We start from the raw sequence: 19,872 nt of genomic DNA on the forward strand, positions 1-19,872 counted from the left end.
CAACTGACCACTAACGATGCATTTGCTTCTGTAATCTGCTTCTGCTGCCCTCTTTCCTATAAAAAGACCTTCCCCCAGTCTGCAGGCGCGCTTGTCTTCCGAGAGACTAAGCCGCCCCAGGTACCTGTGTATTAAATAAAGCCTCTTGCTATTTGCATCCGAAGAGTGACTCGCTGTTCCTTGGGAGGGTCTCCTCAGCCTGAAAGACTGCCCAGCACTGGGGTCTTTCAGTAGTAGAGCTACAGAAGAAGACAAAGCTGTCCTGACAATAAGAGCCATAACCAGTATGAGGAAGACAGCTGCTGGGAAAGGGAAACATGTAGGGAAAGGGAAAAAAATTCATAACCAGGAAATCTACACATATTGTGTCTTCTATAAAAAACAGGGATAGTCTGTTAAAAGTAATTACGAAGACAGGAAATTACTATGAACTTAAAGACTTAAGTACTCATTCTATGGAGAGTGAAATGGGAATTAATTCTGAGCACACAATTAATGATGAGGCAAGCATTTAAAGCTTACTCTAGTGTTTGGCAGAGAAGCTGGTTGGCTGGGAGCCATAGTTGAGTTTTTCAAGTCAACAGCTACAGGCTAAGACACCGAAGATAGCATCAAGGAAACTGCTGCAGTTTCTGGCTAACGGGAACTAGGCTGCACAAATACAGTAGAAGCACAGGGAACTGGGGCAATGTCACAGGAGACAGAGACGGGAGGCTGTTAGAGCAGTTCAAAAGGATGACTGCCTCCTCCTATAGCTACCAGAAACTCCCAGAGGATGCTGTTTCTATGATGTGGGAGTCCCCTCTGTATACTATGAATATGATTGGTGAATAAAGAAACTGCCTTGGCCTGTTGATTGGGCAGGGTAGAGCAAGGTAGAAAAAACTAAATGGAATGCTGGGAGAAAGAAGGCAGAGTGAGAGAGAAGCCTGCTGGAGCCAGGAGGAACTTTACCCAGTAAGCCACAGCATGGCAATACACAGATTACAAGAAATGGGTTAAATTAAGATGTAAGAGTTAGCCAATAAGAAGCTAGTGCTAATGGGAAAAGCAGTGATTTAATTAATACAGTTTCTTTGTGGTTTTTTCGGGAGTCTGGGCGGAAAGGAAAACAAACAAGTGGCCTCCTACAACATTTCTAGATGAAGGGCTAAAGCTGCTTTAAAAAATCCTTGGGCAGTTGAGAATAGGGAACCTGAAATGACCCTATCCTTGAGCAATACTGACGAATATCTTGCATATCATCATAGAACCTCATCTGGTGATGGATGGAGATAGAGACAGAGACCCACACTGGAGCACTGGACTGAGCTCCCAAAGTCCCAATGAGGAGCAGAAGGAGGGAGAACATGAGCAAAGAAGTCGGGACCACGAGGGGTGCACCCACCCACTGAGACAGTGGAGCTGATCTATTGAGAGCTCACCAAGACCAGCTGGACTGTGACTGAAAAAGCATGGGATAAAACTGGACTCTCTGAACATGGCGAACTATGAGGGCTGATGAGACGCAAAGGACAATGGCACGGGGGTTTGATCCTACGTAATGTGATGGCTTTGTGGGAGCCCAGCCAGTTTGGATGTTCACCTTCCTAGATATGGACGGAGGTGGGAGGTCCTAGGTCTTACCACAGGGCAGAAAACCCTGACTGCTCTTTGGACTGGAGAGGGAGGGGGAAAGGAGTGGGGGGAGGGGGAGAAGGGTGGGAGGAGGGGGCGTAGGGGGGGAGGAGGGGGAGGGAAATGGGAGGCTGGGAGGAGGTGGAAACTTGTTTTTTTTTTCTCCTTTTCTCAATAAAAAAAAAATAGCAAAAAAAAAAAGAAAAAGAAAAAAAAATCTGTTCAAAAGACCTAGAAAAAACAAGTGTACAACTGCATCTGAAATTAAGAGTAATGTATGCAACTGAAAATCGACATCCCAGACAGAATGGTGTAGAGCACTAGAGTTCTAGAAGTGCTTGGAAGCCGTCATAATCAGGTCATATTGAAGAGAGATACTGACAGTGTTGGAGAACAACCCACACTGGGTGCCATTTTTAGGAGATCAGCCTTGACAAAAATAACTCTTGCCAGGGTAGGGGCATGGAGATTAGAAAAATAGTAAAGAGGACGAATAAAACAATAAAACAGAAAACATGAGACAGTACCGGGAGGAAGTTCCAGTGAATACTGAAATCGACTGTGTTTAATTTTTCATATGCTTTTATACCCCAATACAAAAGGGGGAAGAAGGCAACAAAAGACTTCTTTAACATGATACAAAGGAAAATGTGAACAGTTAATTGCTTCAACGCTTTGAGACATCAAGTCATTAGCATTCGGCAGTGACTCCCCAGGTAACCTAGTATTACAAAAGAAGGTATGCTTCAAAAGTATGCTTGCATATCCTGATCATCTGTCAGGGTGGGGTGGGTCTATCTGTATGGGCCATCTTAATGTCAAAAGAACCAAGTAACCACATCCTGAATCAGGATACATAGTTTCGATTGTTGTCATCAATCTTGAGTAACCTCCAAATTCTCTGACCATCAGAAAAGGTGGAAATAGGTGCACATTTTTGGGCCTCCACATAACAGAGGAGACAGTGAACCTAACAAGTGAGCTAGCTATCTGGCAAAGAGAGAACAAGACAACCAATATATTTGAGAAAAATTGGAAAGCAAATCAGAAGCTTAATGAAATACAAATGATTATGGTAAGAGTACATATAATGCAATGGTAAGACAACATGAACCTCATCTATTTTGGGGTCCTCCAGAGACCTACACTAGGTATGTTGTTAGACTGAGTGTAAAGTACTGATACCAGAGGTTGGAAATTTTTTTTTTTTTATTTTATTTTGCCTAAATCTCACCCCAACCCCTGCAACTCCTTCTAGGTCCCTTCTCCCATATTCCCCATTCACTCCCATGTTGTGTGTGTGTGTGTGTGTGTGTGTGTGTGTGTGTGTGTGTGTGTTTACACAAAATGTACTAAGTCCAATCAGTTTTGCCAAATAAAACTAAATTCATTAAACATACTTTGGCTGGATATTGGGTTATAGCATACTGCTACAACATGCACATACTGACTGTTCTTGAATAGTCATAACTGAGGTAAAAAATAATCTGCAGTTTAATCTTTGCTATTATTACCTTCAGACGGTGATGCAGTAAAGGCAGATGGGCTTATTACCAGAAATCCAGGGCTGGGAAAAGATTGCCCTCCACTGCTAGAATGCCGCAGGTACATGATTGACTGTACTTTCTCTTGAAAGATCTTGCCATCTGGAATTGGTTTTGAGACAGGAAAATTTAAAATAGGATAAAATAAAAATAACCTCTAAACATAAGTCATTAAATGTGAGTTTTGTCAAAAAAATGTCCAAATAAAAACAAATAAGGCCTGATTCATACTGTCAAATGTAGTTTGTAAAGATTCATTCTACAATTTCTCACTATGGATTCTGTGGCTGTTGACTACATAGTCTACATTAACTTCTACATTCTCTGAACTCCAAGTGTACTAACAATTACTTCTGAGGTTTCACATTTTACCATTACCTTTTCATGTATAATTGTGATCTCTCAAAATAGACTGTTTACTTATTCCGTAAATAAGGGCTGTATCGTATGCCTATATATTTGACTTATTTTTATTTGAATTTATGTGTATGTATGTGTGCCTGCCACATGTTTATCTGGTGCTTCCAAATTTCAGAAGAAGGTATCAGATCCCCTGGAGCTAGTGTTATAGGCAGTAGTGGGTTCTAGAAACTGAACTTAGGTCGTCTGGAAGAGCAGCAAGTCTTCTTAGCCACTAAGGCATCTCTCCAACCCTTGTCTTTTATTTTTATGAATCTCCTTCGGTGTATGATATGAATCCTAAGTAATACTCTCAGTTTAATCATCCTTTTTAGCTTCAGACTTTGAAATTTTCCACCCTGGCTTTTTAAATGCACCATAAACACACAACTACCTTATCTTTCTGCTCTTATTCACATCTTTTGTTTGCTCTCTGGGTACTGTGGAGAATTTCCCACTCATCCCCTGTGGAGAGTTGGAATTACCTGTACACCTGTTATCCTTCACCCATGTCAAGTCAGTCACTAAATTCTCTCAATCCATTCAATCATCTCCCCACTGGATTAGTATTATAGCTTTCTAAGTCATAATTGATAAATGTCTTATCTATCCTAAGATCTTCAGAGTACCAGAATTCTGACAAATACCAGCATGACTTAACACACCCCAGAGGTTTCCTGTTGCCTTAATACCTTAGATAAAGCTCAAGCTTCTTGTTTTTAAGAACCTCGATGTCTACCAGGCCTCTCTAATTGTGCCTCCCAGTTAGGATTACTATTGTTGTAATGAAACACCATGACCAAAGCAACTTGGGGAGGAAAGGGTTTATCTAGCTTATATTTCCATACTGCTGTTCATTACCGAAGGAAGTCAGGACCGGAACTCAAGCAGGACAGGAACCTGGAAGCAGGAGCTAATGCAGAGACGATGGAGGCGTGCTGCTTACTGTCTTGTCATATGTAGCTTGCTCAGTCTGCTTTCTTATAGAATCCAGGGCCACCAACCCAGGGATGGTACCACCCACAATGGGCTGAGCCCTCCCCCATCAATCACGAATTTAAGAAAATGACCCAAAAGCCTAAAGCAGAATCTTCTGCTAAGTCACCCTGCTGCTGGCTATGGTGGGATCTTATGGAAACATTTTCTCAATTGAGGTTCCTTCCTCTCTGATGACTCTAATTCATGTCAACTGACATAAAACCAACCAGCATAATTTGTCTCTTACTTTTAGCAACACCAGTCTCTAGGTTCCTTGTCAGTCTTGCCTAGAATGCCATTCCTCCTTCCTCATTTCTATTAGACTCTAAACAAAAAACAAACACCTTCTCCTTCAGGAATATCCCTCAGTCCCCCTAGTCCCTGCTCTATACTACCAAAAAAAAAAAAAACCAAAAACCAAACAAAAACCACATACATCCACATAAATAGTGGCTTCCATATCTCTGTGCTGTCCACAAGCCTAGCATAACTATAAGTTCATTTCTTTACCCCTCTACCAGACGTAAGCCTCTTAAGAAAGAAAACATTTTACTAATCTTTGAATATTCTGATTCTAGAATCTTGTGCAGTACTTTTCTCACTAACTGTGCTAACCTAACATAAAGTGATGTTTTATAAATTCATTTAAAGTCTTATTAATGATCATTCATTTTATTTATTACATTTCTTTAAATGATTTTTGTACAACCAGACTTCCACTTTTGATTTACTACCTAGCTCTCTCATAGTTTTACCCTGACTTACTTTCTTATGAAACTTTATCTCTGTAGTTTTAAAGAAGCTGGCTAGGTTACCTACTATTAATTGTTCTTTTCTGAAAACATGCCTCTTCCCTCTTCTTGGTATTCAAACTCCCTGGAGGCAGAAACCAATTTGGTTTATCCTGTAACTCACTGTTTTCTATCCCCAAGATACAATTAGGGTCATTTCCAGCACAGAGAAACCATTCAGTGAATATCAAAATAAATGTGTGTCAGCAGGAAAAAGAGAACGGAAACAGACCCAACAAAGACCATACTCACCTATGTGCAAAGAGAAGTAAAAGTTTGTGGGGTTGTGACAAACGTAAGTATTAGTAGGAGGGTGTACAGCTAACAGGAAATTGAAAATAATTGTCAATAATTCCAAATCTGGAGGAGATCCAAGGACTTCAGCAATGATTTTCACAAACGATCTACAAACCTCTCGGGGCATGGATGTAAGCTGTCCTTCTCTGTGTTCCTGAAAAAAATAAAAGTCAAACACTTTTTTATACTTAGAAAATTGTCAAATACTATTTTTTATTTAAGCAAGATGGTCTTTTAAAAAGTCACTATAATTGTCATCATTATTAGTGTAGGGGGAGTGGTGCACATGTAGAGGTGAGAAAACAACTTTGTGGATAATTCTCTCCTTCTACCTTTACGTGGGTTCTGGGGATCAAATTCAGGTCACCAGGCCTACATGGCCAGCACCCTACCTGCTGAATCATCTCATTGATACTGTTTTTAAGATAGAATTTTGTTGGTTTACTACTCTAGTATGACCATAGTTACTATTAAATTGAGGCACTACTTCTCAATTCTAGTAATCTTGCCATTAAGAATTCATTAAAAGTGATGGCAATTTAATTCTAGCCCTCTTAATTTAATTAAGAGAGTCAAGTTACACTGGCGAACTCACCAGCATGGACTCTAAAGCTAAAGTGTCCAAGTGTGCAATGTGGCCCTACACTTACATTAACATTGCCATGATGTCTTTGTCCATATGACTAAGGTAATGCTAGTAAATAAGATCATTTTAAGAATTAAATAATAGAATCTCTTAGAACATTGCCTCAGACACTAAGCTGTATGCAGGGTAACCTTCTTGTAATTCAAAAAGCTGGAAGAAGAGCTTTAGATTTCAGGATTTTGGATTGGGGGATATCTAGATAGACTTTATAGATGAGTCATCTATAATCCCCAAAAAAGAAATGTTACAAATGGAATTTTTCATGCATAAAGCTTACTTCTTTTAATACCAGCATCACTCTTAGTACTGTGACTCCACTACGGTTATTAGATATGGAAGGACCTCTTGCAATAGAACAAACTAGTTACAGTCCTATACCGTGCGCCAACTTTCTCACAAATATTTTTTACAGTGGTTTTATCTTTCACTTATAGAATATAGGTTTAAAGTGGCTATTTGACTAGCCTGAACCACTCAAAGAAACAAAGACTTGGTTCAGCTATAACATAAACTCAGGCCCCCAGCATCTTTGTTCTGTACCATTGACTGCATAGATTATAGAACAGAGGCTGACATAACTTGTTTCTGTCTTTAACTCCATCTTCCCAGAGGCTGGTAATTAACCTCCTGGTTAAGGGTACAGAATATAAAACTGCCTTGTCTCTGTCTCCCTATGTCCAAATACAATACAAAGTTATCCCTCCATTCCATTTATCCTGATGTACTGCTGAATCAAAATACTAAAAAGGGAGTTGTTTAATTCTGAGATAATTTAGTCATCCAACTAGCTCAGATTCAAGAACCAAATCTGTTAAGATTTCTCAACTGTTCAATGAAAACAAGAAGTTATACCTCCTCACTTCCAACTCAGCGTATTTCTGCTACAGTCATCTGTCTGTCTTTTAATCCAAGCCTCTTTCACCTTTCCAGCTCTCCTGCTTGCATCATCAGTGAGCTTTCTCCATCAAGTGTCCTCTTGTGCTATCTCTTTGTCCCTTGCTCACCTCAGCTTCCACTCTCCTGACCTTCCAGGTTCTTCTCTTTGGTTACTCTTTCTTTAGCTCCTATCTCCTGTCTTCACCCCAGAGAATGGCTATTTCCCAAGGCAAAAAAATCTCAGCCTTCATTATATCCTAGCTAGGCTGCTTACCTGGGAGTGATACCCTGTCAACCCTGTCATGGGTTCACAGCCACTGCCACTGAGTACACTGCTGAAAGCCCAGATATAGGGTGTGTATGAAAAATAAAACTTGGTCACTTTTTTTTTTTTTTTTTTTTTTTTTTGGTTTTTCGAGGCAGGGTTTCTCTGTCACTTTGAAGCCTGTTCTGGAACTAGCTCTTGTAGACCAGGCTGGCCTTGAACTCACAAAGATCTGCCTGCCTCTGCCTCCAGTGCTGGGACTAAAGGCGTGCGCCACCACCGCCTGGCTTGGTCACTTTTTTGATACTACCATTCTAAGTTTCACAGTGTTTAGTGTTTTCATGTGTGTGTGTGTGTGTGTGTGTAATAATATAACATAATATATAGACTCCTGACAACTCTATTAAAACAGAATTAGCCTTAGAAGTGATATCTTTTTAATCTCCTTCATACTTGCTACTTTATACTCTTGATACTTTATCACCTTAGTTCAGGGCCTGTACCCAATACTCAGGAACTAATGTAATTGCCTCATATTCGTTGTACTGAAAATTCATTACTCCTTCCAAAATGTCACAAAGGCACTGAGATATTGTAAATGCAAAGATCAAGTTCATTTCTTTACATACTTTACACAAGATTCATGTTTAATAAAATGTGGTAAATAGACTTTCTGAATGAAGGGTGAAAAAAAAAAGACCTTTCAGAAAAAGAAATTACTACCTGAGTTTTAAAAGCATTTGGAGAAGAATTATGGGAGAAAAAATATATTGAAAAGGTTGACTATCACATGGTCATACAAAGTTACTGTAAATTGGCAATAAATTTTAAAATAGATAAACAAATTTAGAGGAAAATAGAAGCATAAATGATACATAAAATATTCAGCAAGCTAAGAAATCAAAGTGTTATATTTTCAAAGAGAATAACCTGATGTATAACAGGAGCCAAGAAAGGTACATATGATGCTTTTCAAAGTAAGTATTCATTTAGTGCCTATGTGTGCCTGATACAGAAGTCAGAGTATGGTCAACAGCAGCAACAACAAAAATCCCATGTCCTATTTTCAGAAGATTTTAGAAAGGAAATAAACTACAATATCATGAACAACATAAAATACCATATATGTATAGTGGGAACAAATGTATAAAGCAGAAGGGGCCAATTAAGATGAAGAAAAATCAGGGCAGGCTTCTTTCCAGGAGCAACAACAGGATCAACAACATCCAGCACACACAAAAAAAAATTATGTGCCAAAGGAAGAACCTCTCATTTGTGGCTAGATGTGGGGGAAGAATACCAGGGGTTTAGTGGCCTAAGAGGCTGGCATGTCATCAGATCACACATGTCAGCGTATCTGAATTTTAACCCAACTATACTGTGAAGGCGTCAGGCTATAAAAGCAAAAGCACTAGTCTCCTGAAGTAATAATAAAAATCCCATAGATCCCACCTTATCTGGGCTTATCTCACTTGACAAGACCAATGGATGTTTCAAACATTAAAAACAAAAGCAAAACCTTGGGAAATAGCTCAATATACCAACCAAGAAGAGAAAAGGACATTTGTAAAGGCAGATCACAGCACAGATATAGAAACATAAGCTAGTGTCACCTTTAACATAATATTTTGGATATATTACCATGTTGCTAGTTAACATATAAAAATTTGATAAATACAATAAATTGTATCTATTAAAAGTGTACATACATATGTGTGAGTTGATATTTAAAGGCTATATAATGAGTTAGGAATCACTAAATGTTGATGTTCAGGAACCACAAAATTATTATATTCCAATACAAAGAAACATAGAAATTTACTAGTTGTTCTTTTGTAGTTTGAGTTAGACAAGATGATCAGGAGGCAAGAGCTGAAAGAAAACAGGCTTGCAGAGTAGTAAGACAAAAGACAGAAAAAATCCCCATTGGCAGGCCTGTGACATCTTGATGTGCACAGCAGTGGGTTAGTAAACAGAAGCAACTGCAAGAGATATCTCGGCAGATACATGAACAGTACCTGTAAAACCTGACAAGTCAGTAGAAAGTGATGAACTACGTGGGCGTTCAGCAACTGCTTAATATTAAACTGCTGCTGCTGGTGCTCTGCCCGGATGAGGACTTCCAGAGCTGCTAGCAGAGTCTCCCACACACCTTGCTGAGAAAATAAACATGCACCAATTAGCACAGTTATGGAAAACATGCCGAGGGCCTCTTGGAAGATCTGAAACATAACTACTTAACACTGTGCATACTCTATATTAAAGATTAAATTTGTTGGGGTTGGGGTATGCACGTCTTAAAATTTATTTCTTTCAGATTATCATTACCTCAGGCAGTTCGAAACTCCACACAGTGAACAAGCCTCCAGATTTATATTTATAATTAACATTATAATTTATATAAGTTTATAAATGTATAAATTTATAATTACATTGAAACAGCAAACCATTCTCTTCTCCAAAATAATTAGTGATTGTTTTTTAAATATTTTTGTTAATTATTTAATAATTTCATACATTCAATGTATTTTGATCTTATTCACACTCCTCCCTCAATTCCTTTCAGACACACCTCACCCCTCCTTCCAACTTCATGCGCTTTAAAAATCTGAGAGGTCCAGGACACCATAGCATACACTCACACTGAAGTATTCCTCAACCTTAGAAGAACAAGAATTCTGTATGAATTCTGAGGGCATTATACTGATCTAACCTCAAAAAAAAAAAAACAAATACAAATAAAAACAAATTCTCAGGAGGCAGAGGCAGGCGGATCTCTGTGAGTTCGAGACCAGCCTGGTTTACAAGAGCTAGTTCCAGGACAGGCTCCAAAACCACAGAGAAACCCTGTCTCAAAAAACAAAAACAAACAAACAAACAAAAAAAACCAAAATAAAACAAATTAATGATTCCATTTATATGAGGTACTTAAGAGTAGTTAGTATCAAAGACCCCCAAATACCATGGCAGTTGTGAGCACTAAGGGGGAGAGGCAAAGAGGTTTGAAGGGTATAGTTTTGCTTTTATAATATGAAAAAAACTATGAAGATAAATATTGGTGATGGCTGTACAACATTTGCATACAAGAAATGCTTCTGAACAACAAACTTAAAATGATCGGGATAAGCAAACTGAATGCCATATGTAATTTACCACAATACACAGATGAAATAAAAGTACACATCACATGCCTCTGCCTTGTTCCATATCTTCCAGTCAAGCAACAGTTCCTGCAACAGCTTAACATCTTGGATTATAGCATGAGACTCGACATCCAATTTGAACTCTCCATGCTCATTGATGTGGATAACTTCTTCACCACAGCAACCTTCAAGAAGGGCCTATATAAAATTAGCATTGATGTCATATACAGTAATAACTGGATAACCAAATAACTCACTAGAAATATCAGCAGTCATAGCATCAAACTTAAAGGAAAACGAGTAATGAATTAAACATTTCTCCAAATATCTATTTTATAAAACAATTCAACTTGGTGACAAATCATGAATTTTCAAACAGTTATGATTATCTGATTTTCAACACAGGGTAAACCACCTACAACTCATTTTTAATCTTCCTTTTCTTGCAGTAGTAGGGATGGGCCCTGGGATTTGTACATTACAGACAAGCACTCTATCATGGAGCAAAACCCCAGCCCTTGATTTATTCTTGTTGCTCTGAATTCAAGTTCCAGTGTAAATTTACATAATTTTAGACTGCTTAATCCTCCCAATAACCTCATGAGATACAAATGATATAAATGATTGAGGAAGCTAAGGCTCACATAGGTAGTAAATTTCACCATTAGATTTTAAGGATTTTTAATTTTTTTTCATTTTCTTTTTTTTTATTGAGAAAAAAAATTTCCGCCTCCTCCCAGCCTCTCACTCCTCCCCCCCCTCTCCCCACTTCTCTCCCCCTCCCCCCCTCCTCTCTCCCTCCCTCTCAAGTCTGAAGAGCAGTCAGGGTTTCCTGCCCTGTGGAAAGTCCAAAGTCCTCCCCACTCCATCCTGGTCTAGGAAGGTGAACATCCAAACTGGCTAGGCTCCCACAAAGCCAGAACATTAGAGTACTACTCAGCGGTAAAAAACAATGACTTCTCAAATTTTGCATGCAAATGGATGGAAATAGAAAATACTATCCTGAGTGAGGTAACCCAGACCCAAAAAGATGAACATGGGATGTACTCACTCATAATTGGTTTCTAGCCATAAATAAAGGTCAGTGAGTCTATAATTTGATATCCTAAAGAAGCTAAATAAGAAGGTGAACCCAAAGAAAAACATATAGCTATCCTCCTGGGTAGGGGAGGTAGACAAGATTGCCAGGCAAAAAAGCGGGATCTTAAGGGTGGGGTGGGAGGGGGGTAAGGGGAGATGGGGAGAGAAAAGTGAGAAGGGTAGGATGGGGAGAACTTGGGGCAACGGGATAATTTTTTTTTTATTTAGTGTGTTCTATATATGTGGGGGGGGGGGTGCCTGAGTGCAACTTCCTTAGAGACCACAAGAGGGCAAGCTTATTAACAGGAGGAAAATTTATACCTGTACTACAAATCTGTTCAAAAGTCCAGGGCTCAGGAGTTTATAGGGCATAGGGGGAAGATACAATTGTTGTTATGTTAAATGGTCATGTTATCAAACTGTCTTCTAAGTACTTATGTTTATATCCAAAGATTTCCTTTGCTTTCAATCATTATAACTAGTCAAAGTGATAAGAACAAATGAATATGACTGTTCAGCCCTGAGTAGGATATCTCTATCCACCTCCCTGCTTCCAAGAATCAGGGAGCATCAAAGAATGTAAGAGCTGGAGAATGGGGGAGGAGCGCTGGAAGTGCTATCTTCTGGATATGACAAGGCTTTGACACATAGAAACTCACAGCAGGCTGCACAAAACCAAGCCATTCAAAAGTACAGCATGGATAAGGTAGGGACTCACGAGCCGCCACTGCCACCAGCACCACCACCTAGTTGAGGAGCTTTTGGCAATTGATGGCTGCTGAGGAAAGAATGTAATTTTCTTCAGGGTGTGTGTGTTGGTAAGTTGCCCAGCCTTCAGTAGATGACCTCACACCCATGTGCATACAGGTAGTACTAATTGGATCCACTAGGTTAGAGGTTTTTTTAAAGAGCAAAAAATGGGAGGCCATACTTGTCAGAAACCAAGGTAAGCTGCTTGCAGACCTTTTCCCCTCTCTTGTTACCCCAGACCCAGTTCCCCAGTTTCACCTCTGGAGCTGCAGCCCCCACCCCCAACATACATCTCCTGTGGATTCCCATAGACAACCCCTTCTGACTTCCCTTCCTCCAATTCATTACAGCATTCCAGCCTCCAATACCAGCAGGTATTCCTCATGAACACACTAGCTGAATGGGCCAGGAAAACAGGAAGCACACAGCTATCAAACTCTCAGAAAATCCAGAGAGGAACAGAAACCAAGGAACAACACATCCACCCAACAAAGACAAATCAAGAAATCAGCACCATCCCCAAACCCAGATGCCAAGACACCAGTGTGAAAACATAACCAACAGCCAGGACAACATATCTCAGCAGATGGGAAGAGATGCAGAGCCCCACAGTCAGACAGAGTCTAAATTGGAGGTCTCCATCATCAAATCCCTCTTCTCAGAGCTCTGGTCAGGGAATTCAAAGGAAGAGTAAGCTGAAAGAGTTTAAGAGCCAGAGAAAATGGAGGAACCCAAGGAACAAGGCTCTCTGAATCTGGCTTATCTGATTCTAAGCAAGGTACATATGAGTGCTCACAGAGCTCACTGAAGCAGTAAGCACAGATGCTTACAAGGGTGTGCACAAGGTCCTCTGTGTGTGTGTGTGTGTATTATACTTTTAGTTTAGTATTTTTATGGGACTTTTGACTGTGAGAACAAGAGGATCTCAGACTCTGTGTCTGCTCTTGGGAGTCTTCCTACTGTTGAGTTGTCATGTCCAACTATGATATGATAGTTTTTGTTTCATCTCATTATATTTTATTTTGTCATGTTTGGTTGTCATCTTAGAAATGTTCTTTTCTAAGCATGGGATAAAACCAGACTCTCTGAACATGGCGAACAATGAGGGCTGATGAGAAGCCAAGGACAATGGCACGGGGTTTTGATCCTACTTCATGTTCTGGCTTTGTGGGAGCCTAGCCAGTTTGGATATTCACCTTCCTAGACATGGACGGAGGGGGGAGGACCTTGGACTTTCCACAGGGCAGGGAACCCTGACTGCTCTTTGGACTGGAGAGGGAGGGGCAGAGGAGTAGTGGGAGGGGAAGAAGGATGGGAGGAGGGGGAGGGAAATGGGAGGCTGGGAGGAGGCTGAAACTTTTTTTTCCTTTTCTCAATAAAATAAAAAAAAAGAAATGTTCTTTTCTTATGAGACAGAAAGGGAGAATCTGGAAGGGAGGGGAGATGGGAAAGAACTAGGAGGAGTAGAGAGAGGGGACTATAATCAGGATATATTATATGAGAAAAGAGTCTATTTTCAATAAAAGAAAATATGAAGAAGGAGAAGAAAAGAGTAAGAGGATATGAAGTTGGGAGAAGGTCTTATTGGGAAGGGGCCCAGGAGAGTTGGAGCTAAGAACTGGGGAGAAGATAAGATCAAAATATATTATGTACATGCATGACATTTTCAAATAACAAATAAAATACTATATGACAAAAACTAAACGCCAGAGCTGGAAAAATGGCTCAATTGATAAAGCATTTGCCTCACAAGCATGAGTACTTGACTTCAACAACTCTTGTGAGAGTTAGAGCTATGCCCACCGGGAGCAGCACTAAGGCAGGGCAGAGACCAGGGGATTTAGCCAAGCTGAACTGATGAACTTCAGAAACATTGTGAGAGTCCTGCCTCAAAAAATAAAGGCGGAGAGCTAGAGAAAGACACCTGACATTAACCTCTGCCCTCCGTGAACATGCACACGCACCTGTTTGTGCGTTCATGTATGTGCACACACTAACAAGTACACACATATCATAAGCCCTCAAACACGACAAATAACAACAACAAACCCTAACACGGCCTGACTGCAGTAGTGCATCTCTGGAGAAATGGACCCGTGGGAGTGAGATTAATGACTACATTAGCCCACAGAACACAGGGGTAGGCTTGGAGTACACTTGTGGTCTATTTAGAGCTCAACTTCTTATAGTTTATTTTCCTTTCCAAAAGTCTTTAGAAAAAAAGAAACATATAAGTAATCTGGAAAGAATCAGAAGAGTACCTTGGTTTCAGTACATAAATATTAGTGAGTTTCCTTCATTTACTAGCAACATGAAATGCTTATGGGAGATTTTGACGAACGGTGAGTGTCACTGTATAGAAACAGCAAGAACAAATTTTGTGAGGTCATACCTTCAAAACGTGAAAGCCAACAATGCATTTCTGCTTGACCAACACTTGATGAATCATAGAAAGTCCATTGCAGTTTTCCAGCTCATGTGCTCTCTGCTGGCTATACTTAATCAAAGATAATATAACCCGCAGTGCTAATGCTTGAGTTTCTTCACAGCCACTGAGTTCAACAACCTGAAAACAAAAAGTTGATGCTTTTCCCTTGATCTGTTAATAGTAAAAATTTAATGTGTGTGATTATCTATAATAATGTCAAGCTATTTTTAATGCTTACATTATAACTAAGAATTGTAAATAAGTGAAACTGAAAAAATCATAAATCTCATTCTTTTTCATCTATCAAAATACTAAAATGAACAAAGGTAACACTGACATAAAGATCAGTAGCATCTTATACTTAGTAATCTGAAGCAGGATCACAGAACTTGAGTTTCCATGGTCAATCATGAAACAGGCTAAAAATGATTGCTAGGGGGAGGGCCATAAAGAAGCAAAGGATGCAATGTACTGTGAGAGCTCTTGTCTAACATAAAGACAAGGGAAAAAATAAAAGCCACATATTGTGCCTAGCACTACAGTTCAATTAATGTCTCTGATACCTCAGACGTTTAAGAACCAGGCATGAGAAACCATGTCTCGAAAATAAAAACAAAAACAAAAAAGCCCAGTGCTGGTGGTGCACACCTTTAATCCCAGCCCTTGGGAGGCAGAGGCAGGCAGATCTCTTTGAGTTCAACGCCAGCCTGGTCTACAGAGTGAGTTCCAGGACAGCCAGGGCTACATGAAGAAAATCTGTCTCAAAAAAACAAAACAAAACAGAATCCAAAACAAACAAACATACAAAAAAGAACCAGGCATGACTATCATGATAAAAGTAAAAAAACAGGACTTAGATTTCAACTGCATATATATTAGGATCTTACACAGTACCCACTTCTGATTCCTCTGCTGGCTTAAGGAATTCTATACTGAGAAGCTAACCTGAAGAGAAAGCCAGACTCTGCCTAGAAAACAGGGATAAGAGGGGATGAGCACAGGGCACATCTAGAAGGGCACAGGCCTACACTGGAATGCATAATGAAGGTACATGTTCCTGTAAGGCAGGAAATTAGGCTGAAAGGCTGCGCATGTAAGACTTTCAGGGAAAATACATTTTATCTTTATAGGAAGCAGAAGGATACTGGACACAATTTCTAAATTTTAAATGTGAAAAACTCTAAAAGTCTACTAGCAAGATCATAAATGTATGTAAATATAAATTAAGTCTTTTTTAGGATCCAATTATATTTACCATCTGGATAAAACAAGAAAAACCAAGGACACACACATTTTGAAATTATAATGTAAAAAGAGATCACAAAATATTGATTAGGAGTTAAATGAAAGTTTTACTTTTGAAATATTAATGGAAGATCTATTCAACTAGATAGGAGAAAAGCAGTGTGAGCATGGCAAGTCAAGGATACACACTAAGGTAGGTAAGACTAGCAAGATTTAAAAAACCAAACAAACTCTAACAACAACAAATGCTGATATATGGTACTGCAAAATTTAGATCAAGTGGCTCTATTAAAGGAATCAAGCTAGATATGCACATGCTGAGAAAATCTGATGATGTTTTAGAAGTTACACTTAGGGATAAAATGACATTCTAAAGATAAAGGAAGATCAAAGTTGCTTTAATTAAACAGGAACGCAAATGTGAGGAAGTAGAAATTATGTTATAAAAATGAGGTTATTTGTGCCCACATTGTGCTTTCCAGCAATTCTAAAGATAGAAAGAGTGAAATTATGAACTGTTCATTATCAGGAAAAATATTCTTCCTGCCTATAAGGAGCTAAAGAGAAAAGATAAATAAATGGTTTATTCTAAAATGGAATCAAAGTTTTTCTCTTTCTCTCTTTCATCTTGAAAAAGAAGAAAGCATGTTTTGGGGCTGCAAAGATGGCTCAACAGTTCAAAGACCTTCCTGCTTTTCCAGAGGACCTGAGTTTGGTTCCTAGCACCCATATCAGGTGACTCACGACTGCATGTACCTACAGCTCCTGGGACTCCAATGCTCTTCTCTGGCCTCTATCAGCATCTACACATATGTGTGAATACACATAGTGAAAAATCATTTTTACAAAAAAAAAACCTTTCACATTATTAGAATAGCATATATGTTTTTTTCAAAGACAATTTTAAATCACATATATTTAACATTTACTTGTTCCAACTATAATTGTAGATAATAAAAAACTTCTAAAATCTTTATGAATTAATTAATCATTACTCATTCTTGGCAGAAAGCATGCTATCATCAGTAACGTGATTAATTTTTTGTCTTAAAGTTTTACATAGTAGAGTACAGCTGTTTTGATATTTTACAAGAAGCCCTTCAATTTATCAATAAAAGAGAGGGGCTTCTTTCTGAGAAAGCTATAATTAAGATTCTTACCCTAGCAAAGAGAAAAACAAATACACCAGCCCCACCAATCTCATGCAGAATGCCCTGGATGGTTTTACATTCCGTAGGCTGCAGGCTTTTGAGTTGAGAAGGTTCTAGCAAGATGCTCTGGGCTTCCTTTGAGCTGAAGGGTCTCTGGGAGAGCTGAGTTTTCACTTGACCCTTGAGTCGGATCACGGGCTCATAGATGGTGTACTGAGCAGGACAGTAAGCTGTATAAACAACTGAAAGACTTTCCTAAAACACAAACATTTTCCTTTAATGACAAAACAAATTTTAAAATGTAAGCTATCAACTAGTAATTAAGTATTTCAACATAAAAAGATGCTTAACTAATTTTAATTGTTAAAAAGAGAGTCACCATTCTAAACAAAGATGGGCAGGGAAGCTTAGCTTCTTCCTACAACAGAAATGACAAGCTAATCAAGCTGTGACCAATAACATGAAGTATAGTTAAGGATTTTAGCTTTGATACATTCAGAATAAATATGAGATTAAAATATAAAAAAAGAATTACAACCAAATCTTCTCATTATTCAGAGAATGTTTTATTAGTTCTATAATCAAACTCACATAGATAAGACCTTATCTATTTAATACAGGAGAGCTAAGTCTTCTGTTACATTCAGCTTACTTTTAGCTCCTAGAAACGTGAGAACTCTGGGTTAACTTACCCCAAGTTTTTGTTTTGGATTTGCTCATAGATTGCCTTCTTAGTTAAAAGTATCTAGGGAGAAGAAAGGCTGTAGGAGTTAGAGGAGATGGAGGATGCCACGAGAACATGGCCCACCAAAATCAACTAAGTGGGCTCACGTTGGCTCACAGAAACAGCAAACACAGGGCCTACATGGGTCTGTACCATGTGCCCTGCATATATATTATGGCTGTTCGCTTGGTGTTCTTGTGGGACCTAAGAGAGGGAGCAGTGAATCTCTGACTCTTTGCCTGTTCCTCAGACTTTTTCCTCCTGTTGGATTGCCTTGTCCGGCCTCCATATGAGAGCGTTCACCTTGTATTATTGTATCTTGTTTTATCCTGTCTGGCTATTGTCTCTTATAGGCTACTCTTTTCAGAAAAGGAAACCGAGGGGCAGTGGATCTGGGTAAGAAAGGAGGTAGAAGGTGGCTAGGAGGAGTAGATGGAGGAGAAAATGTAGTTGGGATATACTATATGAGAGAAGAAGCTATTTTTAATTTTAAAAAAAAAGTGTCTCTGAATAGTTTTTTTCAGTTAGAACTAATTTTCACACTGTCAGCATAAGTAAACAAAATTAAGTCAAAATTTCAATATTTCTCTTTAGAGATAGTAGTTCAGCCAGCACGGGTCCATGTCAAACTTCTCAGAGCTACACCTCAAAGAAGTCAGAGAGGATCCTGAGCTTTGGTCACTTACAAGAAGTCACAGAAGTTTAAGTAGTCTCATTAAGCATAGCACATATCTTATCTTTATACAGATTAAGCCAACTATAGCTGACTGGTGCTATTAACAAAAATCCCCACCAGTAGCTCCTGAACTATGTAATAGTAAGGCAAAATAAAAGAATGTGAAAAAGCAATAGAGAAAAATTAGCACTACTTTGAAGGCAAAATTCCCACTTTTAGACTTACATTAAAGGGTAGTTATTTAAGCCCTGAATATATGCAATTATTTTTTATTTTGTGTCTGTGCACATGTACATGTTACAACATGCATACGGTTTTCCTTCTACCTTTACATGGGTTCCAGGGCTCCAGCCCAGGTCACCAGACTTGTACAATATGCCTCTTTACTCACTGAACCATTTCTTGGTCCCCCAAAACATGCAATTACAACTAATATTATAAGTGAGTCATTGTATTTATTTCTAAGTATGAAAAAGAATGGAATGTTTGGGTTTTTTTTTTCAAAAAAAAAAAGAGAGTATGTCAGGCTAAAAGTGGTAAATTTTCAATATATCATACACATTTTTCTTGAAAGATTATTAGGTATAAAATATAAAATAAACTAATAGAATTGCTATATAAATATAATTCCAAGTAAATGAATGTGTGTGTGTGTATATATATATATAACTTGTTTCATCATATATATCATATATATATCATATATATATGATGAAACAAGTTATATATATGATATATATATATGATATATATGATGAAACAAGTTTAACAAGAGATTAAAGTGTTTCACAATATTTTTAGGAAAAAACTTCACATTCTAAGAAAAGAACAAAATGGAAAACTTTATGAATCTAACTCAATGCTAATTACAAATGCCAATGAACATACCTACACAAACCTATAATATAAAAGTTTATAAAACTAAATGCCAATGAACATACCCACACAAACCTGCTACAATGTAAAACTTTATAAAACTAAAACTTACAATTAAGAAACCAATATCCACATCTTTCTTGGTCATAAAGAGGTCTCTGATTTGTTCACATCTTAAAATTTCTTTATTAATGTATTTGGAGTAGTCAATCACTGGCTTCCCATATTTACATGGCATTATGGATGTGTAGTTGGGTCCACAAGCATACAGGTAAAAGGCCTCTTGAGATCCAATTTTAGCTCCTGGATAGCAGAAAAACAAAGCTAGTTATTTGAAACACTTCAAGTAGGATTTTTTTATAGATACCAAGAAAATGAGGTAGGAG

The 19,872-nt window shown here is 38.5% G+C and overlaps 1 protein-coding gene across 2 annotated transcripts in view; it reads right to left on the bottom strand.

Annotated features, from left to right (window-relative positions):
- The window catches only part of Lyst (lysosomal trafficking regulator), a 153,167-nt gene that overhangs the window by 76,292 nt on the left and 57,003 nt on the right, over positions 1 to 19,872 (bottom strand). For both annotated transcript variants that reach the window (XM_041630875.1, XM_041630874.1), the window contains 7 exons: positions 19,599 to 19,789; positions 17,220 to 17,465; positions 14,779 to 14,952; positions 10,605 to 10,754; positions 9,432 to 9,569; positions 5,582 to 5,780; positions 3,132 to 3,263 (listed from right to left, as the gene is read on the bottom strand). In XM_041630875.1, coding sequence (XP_041486809.1) covers positions 3,132 to 3,263; positions 5,582 to 5,780; positions 9,432 to 9,569; positions 10,605 to 10,754; positions 14,779 to 14,952; positions 17,220 to 17,465; positions 19,599 to 19,789 — 1,230 coding nt within the window. The remainder of the gene's footprint in view (positions 1 to 3,131; positions 3,264 to 5,581; positions 5,781 to 9,431; positions 9,570 to 10,604; positions 10,755 to 14,778; positions 14,953 to 17,219; positions 17,466 to 19,598; positions 19,790 to 19,872) is intronic.

The sequence above is a fragment of the Microtus oregoni genome, unplaced genomic scaffold, assembly GCF_018167655.1.
Source record: "Microtus oregoni isolate MIOR12 unplaced genomic scaffold, Mior012 000035F_ref0000213, whole genome shotgun sequence".
Taxonomy (NCBI): domain Eukaryota; kingdom Metazoa; phylum Chordata; class Mammalia; order Rodentia; family Cricetidae; genus Microtus; species Microtus oregoni.